Source organism: Amphiura filiformis, chromosome 12, assembly GCF_039555335.1.
Source record: "Amphiura filiformis chromosome 12, Afil_fr2py, whole genome shotgun sequence".
In the NCBI taxonomy this organism is placed as follows: Eukaryota; Metazoa; Echinodermata; class Ophiuroidea; order Amphilepidida; family Amphiuridae; genus Amphiura; species Amphiura filiformis.
This window is the reverse complement of record NC_092639.1, coordinates 18,744,305-18,755,734: the sequence shown is the minus strand read 5'-3', so window position 1 is coordinate 18,755,734 and position 11,430 is coordinate 18,744,305. Positions and strand designations below refer to the sequence as shown.

General features: G+C 37.1%; 1 protein-coding gene across 1 annotated transcript; it reads right to left on the bottom strand.

Annotated features, from left to right (window-relative positions):
• Nucleotides 1-1,861: 1,861 nt before the first annotated feature.
• Nucleotides 1,862-9,511, bottom strand: LOC140165331 (uncharacterized). Its single transcript, XM_072188664.1, has 5 exons — nucleotides 9,348-9,511; nucleotides 5,489-5,707; nucleotides 4,208-4,372; nucleotides 3,230-3,380; nucleotides 1,862-2,140 (listed from the first exon to the last, which is right to left on the bottom strand). The coding sequence occupies exons 2-5, from the start codon at nucleotides 5,688-5,690 to the stop codon at nucleotides 2,074-2,076; spliced, it is 585 nt and encodes a 194-aa protein (XP_072044765.1). The 5' UTR covers nucleotides 5,691-5,707; nucleotides 9,348-9,511; the 3' UTR covers nucleotides 1,862-2,073.
• Between the last annotated feature and the right edge of the window lie 1,919 nt (nucleotides 9,512-11,430).

Genomic DNA, 11,430 nt, shown 5'->3' with positions numbered 1-11,430 from the left:
CAACTCATGTTGGTTACGAGTGCATAAAAAAAATTAGACCAGGGATTTTCTACACAAAACACAAATCCCCCCAGACACCCCACACACAAACATGCAGGATAAGTGACAAGACAAAACACTGAAAACTTTCCCATATCACAGTGCAAATAACATGGTCCACCATGGCAAGAAAAAAAGAAAAAGAAAATTGAAAAAGGGGGTAAAAATATATCAAACACACCATGATAAATGAAAATTGCATCCCATTAAAAACCAAGATCAAAGGAAAATTTCTTAAAATGGTTACCCAGTTTTCCCTTGCTTTCCACAATTTTATATTCTGTGCCAAATTTAACTTTCACCATGTTCTTGTAAGCTTTAAAACTAGGGTTGACATCTTGAAATTTGCATCTATGAATATAATATTTCAAACATAAAACAAGAAAGTTGATGGCATTTTTGTGCTCAGATTCTTCAACATCCAAATCAAACATTTTCTGAAAATATAATATGTTGATGAAATTGAGCAGGGTGCCTTCGACGCGGGAGGTATTTATGGGAGGTACTATTCAGACTGGATATCTTCATCCACTTTCAGGCAGATCGCCACTGTCAGCAGGGAATAAAATAAAGATTGGGATGGGACTACTTTTGCTATACTTGCAATTACCTGTTGTTTCTGGATTAATTATGCCTTTTTATTTAATTTCTTACTTTCTTACCTTCCTGCTTCTTGCTTTTTTTTATTTACACCATTAAGTCATTTCTCCTTTTTGGATAAAAGGTACCCCTGAAAGGGTTGTTTAGTTTGTCTTTGGTTCTTCTGAGGTGAGTTTACTATGCTGCTCTGCCCTCTACTTGCTTGCCTCCTTGACGAATACAGTATCATAAAGCAACGACACGTTTAGATCATACAAATTATCCTTGATATCCTCAAAATGTAATCCGTGTTAAGAGTAAATCTGTGTTGAAATTGTCTAATACCGTAAAACCTCGTCTACAAGCATATAGAATGCTCTTGATGAAAGCTGAATTAATCCAGGCGCCATCCAGTGACAAATATATAACAGTATTGAGTTTGAGCAAAAAAAATACCTTTTCAAGCATATACAAACAAAATACTATTGTAAGACCAATCTATTGTTTTGGCATACTTACGATACTTACGGCTTGTTCGTATTAAGTTAGCTTTCATCAAAAACACTATAAATGCTTGTACACGAGGTTTTACGGTATTTTGGTAGAATTTTCATCATGGTCATTGAAACCAAATTCATCCATAAATATGATCATTTTATATCCACCCAATTATAGAGTCAGCCTTATCCTTAAACAAAACAAAAATTAATGCGGGATATTATTACCAAAGGGGAGGGTTGTTCTTTACACCTCAACAAACTCCAAAATAACAGTATGAGCCCAATTTAATAATAACATGCAATATAATGTCACTAATGTTGGGTGGGTTCTTAGCAATATTGAGATTACACACACTATGTTTTACAAACCCAAAGGCGCTTTTAATGATGCAAAATAATCTTAAATCTCGCTATCGGGTGATAAAAATAGAATGATTATATTACGTGTACATGATATAACGATTAATATAACTACGTAATAGTTTCATCAAAAGTACATTTTTGGCTGCAAAAGTGCATTGAAATATATATAATTTTCCAACACAATCAATTATCGTATAAAATTGCTTTTTAGAATTTAATCTTACCATCTTTAAACTACCAGTGCCATGTTTTGTAAAATTTTCGTTAATATTCCAGGGGGTAAATATTTATAGTATCTTTAGAAACCCGCATATTAACATCTTCTCATTATGAACATACAAAAGGTAGATGAAATCTAATTAATGTTAATTTCCACTGTTGATTCTCGCTTAATATCATTACAGTTTTCGTTAATTGTGTCTTCCTACACTTTTAAGAAGTTCAGAAGTTATCAACTATATCCATAATAGTTTAACAACACGAGGGAGCATGGGCTAAAAGCAGAAGTAGATTTCAAGCATTCTCATCAGCCACCACAATTGAAGATTACGTCTCGTCTTCAGAATTAGACAGAAGAGGAACTTGTTGTTTTTCAATCGAAATATATGTTGATGAAATTGAGCAGGGTACCTTCGACGCGTTTGTAAATATGTATATACCTGCATAAAGACAAAAAAACATAATATTGACATGATTTATGGGAGGTACTATTCAGGCTGGATATCTCCATCCACATTCAGGCAGATCGCCACTGAGCAGTCCTTTTGTTATTACCAGTGATTACCATTAGACTTATTCCACCAGCCGTCTACACTGCGCATGCACTTTGTTATGCTTCGTAGTGACGACTGATTATCTTACAGTTCAAATTGTGGCGGACCCATGCTTGCGACTTTGAAATGCGCCATAGCGCAACTGACTAGCGGCGCCCGTGTACCGCGTCGTGTGTACTGCGCCGTTGTGACAAGATCACGCTCTGAAGTTATAAAAACAATAAACTCGGTCTTGGACACAACTGCGCATTCTCAGTTAAAGTTTGCAACCTGCTTAATATTCATGTGCAACCAGAATCTGGTTGCAAGACTCTTATAATTAGAGACAGGGATAAAAAGAATTTATCGCGTCTGATGTCACTGTCAATTACGATCTTTGATTGGTTAACACAGGTTAATCAGCGCGTAAAAGGAAGACCGATCTATCTGGTGCTGATCGGAGAAAAGGAATAGCAGCAAATGGCGAAAAATTCCGCAGTTTTACAAGGCAAAAAGCAGCTTTTCTAGGCATTGTGGACATGGTGCCTTCGGTTAAGAAAGTTTCCTACTATAAAGACCTAACTTTTGAGATGGTTTGCATGTCGAAAGTAAGGGGTTTTGCCCACCCCCCCCCCCACCCCCACACACACGCACCCATTTTGTTTTAACAATTGCGCACAAACACCACTTTAATGAAATTTGCTTACAATGAAGTTGAATTTCAGTCTAAAATTGATCTTTCAAATGACTATTTGTGCTGAAATTTTGACTTTCACCGCTTGGAGGGGGCACCGAATTGATTGTTTTTTATCCACCCTCATTTCGGCGCTCCCCCTAAATGTGGTGCCCGGGGCCCGTTGCCCGGCTCTCCCCCTAGTTACGCCACTGCACCCATGGGCATATGGACATTAGTTATGTCCACATTTTTAAGAATGAAAAAAGGCTAGTGTATTTATTTTAATATGTATTTGTTATTGGGCTACTCCTCAAGCTTACCGATTGGAGCCAATGAGGGCATCGTCCTTATAGGCATATAAGGTACCATCTTCCCAAACCTTGCCGTCACTTTCACCGAATGCACTATGATTGAATCGTACCCATTTAACATGATTGCTTCCGAACCAATAGATCCATTCCTTCTTCATATCTGAAAAAAATTACGACGCCATAATTTAAGACATATATTAATGCGTCGGTCACCCACCTTAAGTTTGCACAGTATTTTTGGGGGTCTGAGAGTACATCAGACACGCCAAATTGCATTCTGAATACAAGGCATGTCCTTCTGATACACATAATTTTGATTTCTTTTTTGAAATTCGCGATATGATACAAATTTTATGGCTGATTATTAACTTCATGAATCTAATGATATGTACTTAAAATCTACATTTGTCCCCAAATGATTTTTAGGTGTTACACACGTCTCTTTTTGGGTATAATCTCTTTGATTATTTCAAAACCGAGGTGTCAAGTAATTTAAAGGTCCGTGCCCTGATCAACAGCCTCATCTCCCATTCATTAAAACTGAGATTTTAATATCAGGAGAATATGTTTCGTTTAAAATGTAGTGATTTGTGGTTACCACACCGGAAGTGTTTATACTATATCCTATGGGTTATGGATATACGTTTCTGCTTCTCATATCAAAACCGCTGCAGCAATGCAACTCAAAATTTGGAATCGTATTGTTTTAATGGTAAGCCTCAGTCTAAGATAGAAAACAGAACATGAAAAATCGGACCACGCTTCTTTAACCCCCTGAGCACTACCTGCCGATCTAACATTGCCTCTGATTGGTCAATTACATGATATCTTCACTTTAATCACCAATCAGAACGGAGCTTTGCAAGTAATTCACCCCAATTTTTTGTGTGGTGAAATTATTCTAACAATGTTGCTGATTGGTCCAATTGATAATGGAAACTTCTTTTGGCCAATCGGCAGGTAGTTCTCATGGGGTTAAATGTTTACCTTCTTTGCCAAATACAGGTGCTTGTCCATTATTGATATTTATGCAATCGTCGGTGAATAACTCTTCGACAATGGTCAAATAATCACCGCTATCGATCAGTTCTAATGTTCTCGCGTTTATTGCATCGATCTGGCCTTCGAGGGAGAGACTGCCTTCGTTCAGTTCTGAAAAGAAAAGGCAATGGTTCATTCTTATTATTCAAGATGATAGCAACTTGTATACATAAAGATCCGCAACCACGAGATTAGTATTTACCCGAAATGATCCACAAATGCCAAAAATGGAATCCAACGATGATATTATTATGTACCACCATTATATAGGGTCCACAACTTATAAGTTGCCCCTAATGCATTTTTAAATAAGTCAAAAAATGTTTTACGAAATATAAAAATGTAAAAAGGTATGTATAGCCCTATTTGTTTTACACATGTGGACCAATTTATAGCGTCACACGTCATTGCGTTCAGTCACAATGGTTAATTGTGTAAGAAAAGAGGCTGTTTTCAAACTTGCACTTGCCCATAGTAGTCAGTTTTTCTTTAACAAACACATGAATAGACCTGGCATACTGTATTGTTTGAGAGCTGACTCATATGGACTCAGATGCAACTTTTAACACTGTTTAAAACGGTATCTTATTTTACATAATGAACCATTGTGACTGAACGCAATGACGCGTGACGCTATATTTTGGTCCATATGTGTAAAACAAATATGGCTACCCATACCTTTTTACACGTTTACATTTCGTCAAATAATTTTCGATGTATTAAAAAATATATATATACGTAACAGCTGCCAAAAATGACATTCAATGATTATAACATGTTCAATGGCATTCTTGAAAAGCTGCCAAAAATGACATTCAATGATTATAACATGTTCAATGGCATTCTTGAAAAGTCACTAGTTTGCAGTAATACTGGTCAAAACTAAGGTTCATGTTCCAGTATCTGATGATTTTCACTGTGTAATGCAATCAATATGCGTTTTAATTTGCGAAAGTAGTATTTCACACACACAATTCAAGATAATTTCGGGATGCGAACTAGAACTTAATCAGTTTCATCTGATCACGTCCCAACAGTAGATGCGCGTAGCGCCCATACCGAGGCTCGCAGCGCTGAGACGAGAAGATCTGCGTAGTGCTGACATCGAGGCGCGCAGCGCGCGGCTGCCCAGTGCTCAGATAAAAAGAGATTGTGGGGTCTGGTCTGTGTGTTTGTTTTGTTCGTATTTTTGAAAATTGAATGTGTTACAAAAATACTAACATTTACCTGTTAATTTTGAACACGACAGTTTCCCATTATTATTTTGCATATGTTCCTCACAATGCTTAGTGCAGGCCATATGGGTTAGTGTGTCCGAAACCTCAACACATTGATCACAGAGAGCAATACAGTCCACCGATTTGGAGTTTGCAGAGTTGCAAAACATGATGAGAATACCAGCAATTATGACGACTAGTTTCATCTTCATTTTGACTGGGTTATCACCTGTAATACATGTATAGTGTGATGAATACGACATTCATGGATTAATGGATTATTCTTAAACAGCCCCTCCCGGTAGCCTCTTGAAAGTTATTTGGTTGTTGCCAAGCTACAACGAATACAAAAATACAGAATATTAAAGGCCTACGCAGTTGCAAAGGTTTAATTCAAATACAGTTTTAGAGCTTAGTATCAATGCTGTATCAAAAATGTCTTTATGTGCAAGGCTTCATCATCAACATGCATCACATGCAAGATAAAACTATGGGACATGTCCTAAAACTAGAACTGGATGGGACAGGTCCTAAAACTATATTTTCTCTACATTTCCGATAACGTTAAACATAAATGATGCAGTTTTCAGAAAAGGCACTTTTGAAATTTTTGAAAAGGGGGAATAAAAAGAAGTTTGTTGGACAACTGATTTCATGAAAATGAATGCCAGATCATATTTATTACAAATTTGGCAACATTTCTTAAAATATCCTTCAGAACTAATTCGTATCTCATTTTGTTTTTGTGAGACCACAACTGTATCGCACAACGTCATCATCCCTATATCTTCGTGTCCAAAATTGCCGTGATAGTACGGCGAATCCTCTCGTTTTTCAATAGCTACGCATGGCGATTTTGTTCCAGATAGGCCGAGCGACTCAGGCTAAGCATAGTACGACTATCATATGAGATACCAACAAGTTCTAGTCTACACATTATTACGATTTGCGCATGCTCTAGTATCCCATATGGTGTTGCTATTACAAGGAAATTCGATTTGTTTTGAGGTAAAACCAAGGTTTTGTTTTAAATACACTAACTTGAAATTAAATACACTAATTAGCGGCCATCACTGTCTGCTCTGGATACATTTTTACTGCATTTTTGGCGTAACGATTTTTAAATCGAAAGTTAAAATTGTGATATATTTAAATTTGAGAATTACAATTATATAAAGGAACACATTTATGATCCAGGTGCTTGTATAATAGAAAATTCGATCACGCGTGTATATCACAATGCATATGTAAACTTTCTTTATCTGTGTCAACAATAGAATATTGATCACCAACGGAGTATGGAGCTTTATGAAAAAAAATATTTATAATATAGCGTGTTGACACTGTGTATCGTCGACCGCACACAATTATGTGAATCTTAAATTGTTCGATTCAAGGTGGTTTTATTTTTTTTATTTTTTTTATTTATTTATTTTTTTATTTATTTTATTTTATTTTTTTTTTTTTTGCAGTCCCTCGTTTCAAGTACTACGTTTTTGTTTCTCTTTTGTTCAGAAACCAAAAATCAGCGAATTAAAAAGAAGGGCAGAACTTGTCTGCAATCATAACATCTAAAGCTATATTTATACTACATGTACATAGCTGAGCGACAGCGATTGGTTTTTACCCAAAGAGCATGATGAGGTAGATCGCTTTTTATTGCGCTGGAAAAAACGCCACTACCTCATTGGTCAAATACCAATCAATTCAACTTTAGTGTAGAGAGGACCATAAGTATATAATAGCTTATTGTTATGATTGTGCTAAGCAAATATCGGATACATATCCGGTTGTGTTTATATTGAATGTAGACAATTATATATGGTAAAAAGACTGGCGTGGCATGGGTGCTGGAAGTATAAGCGTCATATAACTTTTGATTGTTTATTTTGTTTGTATGAAACATAAACGTTGCATGATGATGGAGATGATTTGATTATGAATTAGTTTATTGTCCCCGGAAAACACAACCCATACATCTTACCTAGTCTCCCCTCTCCCCCACCAATATAACCTCCTCTTCTCTCTCCCCAGTGTTCCCTCTTCCCTCTCCCCATCATTCTCGCCTCCCCATACACTCGATATCTCTTCTCCCTAAAACACTATTCAACTTTATTAGCTTTCTATCGATCTTCCTGCATGCGATTATCACATGAATAAATGTGTTTATATCACTAGAGTGTCTATTCTTTTGTAATCTCGGTGGAAATATTTCGATGGTCTATATTTTTCACAGGGAAATAAGCGAAAACTAAATCACGCTTTCAAATGTAGATTGACTTGCTCGACTTCTCTGCTCGTGAATATTGCACTACGGAATTTAAAAACTTCTTTTGTACACTTTGATCAAGGTAACTTCAAACTTGATAAGCTGCGGTCACACGATTGTGTAACAAACTGAAATGAAAACCAAAACTGCTTCCTACAAGTTTCAAGTTTTAAACAAAGGCTATAGACAAAGGTATTGGTAATGATGTCAGTCAGGAGCTTAGGCAGGATAATAGGAAACCACGTGATCAAAACCAAAACCAATACCAAAACTTATTATTTAAAAAAGACCGACTCTTGAATCAAATGTATTATATGAAATATTGCTTCAAAGGCATTTGTCACACGATGGTCTTGTGTAATGGTTGCACCCATCATACATCGCCCACTTATAGACGAATCCAACGAGCCAAGTCATGGTCAGGATTTGGTCGGCCTTTATATGGGTCCCCGCATGCACCAAACAGGTGTTGTGAGTGCCCAATTGCGTGGATTAAACCCGCTTAAAATTCGATGTTAGATTCTTTTGTGTTGTAAACTGTCATCATTCTTTTGTCTACGTGTAACACGGGTGTGATAGAATGCAGTTTAAAATACCCTTCAAGGCCGCATCATTTCACATTTCAGGTGAGATAGCTGGGTCCCCGTCGCGGCTATGGCTGCCATTGAGGTGTAGGAATGCGTGAAACTGGATTCGTCTACAGGTTATTAAATCCGAATTACAGTTCAAAAAAGATCTAAAAAGGCACAGATTATATGAGTTGCACACTTATGTTCCGTAATCATAGGTTATTAACTGTGTATTACTTGTTGAGACGCATCAACATCTCAATACAAGTGCATTATTTTGTACAGTTCTCGAGCAACAAGTGAGCAACATTTATAAGCTTATTTCATACACGAGAAAAAAAATTACGTGATTTTTGCTTAAATGATAAACTGGTCATTGGTGGCACACTGGTTAAGGTCTTTGCCTTTGGTGCAAGAGGTCCCGGGTTAAATTCCCCGCAGGACAAAACAAAATCTTCGCTCTCCCCGTGGTCCATCTGGTAATGGCGGGGCAGATGATCCATGATAAAGACCTTGTTTACAGGCGGTTCCGATCAGGGTAACGCCCGATTGTCGGCTATACTTGCCTGTCCTGTAAAAATACCCCGACCAGCTATCTACGGCGACGTACCCCCTTCGTTCACCAGGTCACTTGTCAGCGTTATCTCCTAGATTTCAGCTGTTAATGCCAAGAAATTCCCGACATAAAAAACGCGAGCAAATAGGCCTATAAATGAATCATTCCTGAAGAAAAACAAACACGTCCAAAAGCACTGCGCAATTAATGCACTCCTGACCATTATTTTCTAACGTTTGTTCTGGTTTTGGTTCTCGCTATAAGAAAAGACGCTTCAATATAACCATGGATGCCGCAGAATGTGTAATGTGGACTGAAATCTGAAGGTTACCCTTAGTTACATAAATGGATTAATTTACAGAAATTGCAAAGAGTATTTTACAGAATTCTGTTGAACAGAATTTACAGAACTTGATTAATATCCACAAGCATATATATTTGGATAAAGTCTGTAGAGAGTAATAGACCTACTTACAAGTGAACAGTTGCTGTGGTCGAGGTGCCTAGTCTCGCCGGTGATGTGTCCTCCAGAAAATGGTTCTCAAATCAAAAATTTTTCTTATTTATATATTTTTGTGTCAGTTCCTGGAGAACTGACACCTTCTAATACAGGTTTGACGTTCACGTGACAATTCGAATCATATCGAATGATCACATGATCTGTAAAAATATCAATATTATTAGCAGCAACGAAACGGAGCACAGCTGATGTACTAGACTGTCTATTTGAATACAAGTATCGGGAGCATAGCCGTGCGCGTGCGCAGAATAATATTCTAATGTAAATTGGGTCACAAACCAATTCGACCACGTATCGTCAATTCAGTCCCAAACCAATTCGCCCACATGCCAATTCGAACCCTGTATGTACAAAAAATGTTGGCCAAATTTAACTTTTTCGTGATTTTCTCCATAACCGTTGTTTTTACACCAAATCTGTGCATATATGTAGATGCCCTGACGTTTTGTATTCGATCGCAAACCAATTCGTTGTACTTTGTGCACTTAACCCTCTATCTTTTTAACCAAATATCCTAAAGAGTCGTGCGATATGTCGAACTTTTCCTCTGGTCATAAGGAACAAACAAGTCAGCGGTCGCATATCTGTAGGATCATTGGTTACTGAGATATAGTCACTTTTTTAATTTTGTGCATTTAACCTACCTCTATCTTTTTAACCAAATATTCTAGAGAGTCGTGCCATATGTCAAACTTTTCCTCTGGTCATAAGGAATTTAAAAAAGTCAGTGGTCGTATATCTGTAGGATCATTGGGTAATGAAATATAGTCACTTTTTTAATTTTGTGCATTTAACCCTCTTTTCCTCAGGAACAAAGAAGTCAGTGGTCGCACGTAGGATCATTGGTTAATGAGATATGAGTCACTTTTTTTTTAATTTTGTGCACTTAACCCTCTATTTTTTAACCAAATATTCTAAAGCTTATGATATATATTTTCTAAACACGAAATAAAACAAAATTGAACGCGAGCCGACTTTACAGCCGTTTCGTGGTGGACGGTCACATATATTCATTAACATATTAGATCGTTTATCCCTTTGGTCAATATCGAATTGGTTTGTGGTTGACTTAGCTTGGGACCAAATTAGCATATGGCCAAGTCAACTGTGGCCGAATTGGTTTGGGTCCGAATCGACCTGCTTCCATGCTAGCTCATGCAGAAAGCAGAAAATGGCGAAAAATTACGTACTTTTTTACAAGGGAAAAGTAACTTTTCTAGGCATTGTTGACATGCTGCCTTCGCGAAAGAAAGTTTCCTACTATAAAGACCTAACTTTTGAGATGGTGTGTATGTATGAAGGTGCAAAATTAACAATAAGGCGCCCAGTTACTTTAGTATACCGCCGCGTTCAGCAAGTCATCATCACGACACTTGTAAACCAACCGTGCTCGAGTTTGTTTTGACAGATGACGCGATGAAGTCCTTTTATCCCTGCCATCTTCGTCCTGTAAAAAAAACGCTTTCCCATTGTTCCTTGCCCCATATCACAATAACTATATAAAATAAGCCTGTCCCTGCGCGATGAGTCGCAATGCGAAGCGACTATTTCTGATCACTTTGCAAAGAATTTTTTTTAGTATCACCAGCAGATACTAAGTTCAGTCATATCAGATATTAAGCGTACATCGACAACCTACAATGAGAACCCTTAAAATGATGAAATCTAGGATAGATAGCAGTCCAGTCAATGTCACACTGACACTTGGTGCCAATTACGAAGTATTGCGAGGAACTCACCAGCAAAATATGGAATATATCTAACAGAAGATATCAATCGCAAATATGAATATAACCACAGTGCAAGGCTTGTGTTGGGCTTCTTACGTATCCAATGTCGTGGGGAGAAGTTGAAAGCATAATACCGTTTGGTTTATAACATGATATAAGTAAATCAGCTGTGTACTTTATCGAGTACTAGGTATAACAAAAAAAATCTGATAAACATTTTACAGAGATTGTAATTTTATGACGTTGTTTACACATGTGTGCATATTTACTTTTATCGAGCTGTAAATTTTTAAGCATAATACCGTTTG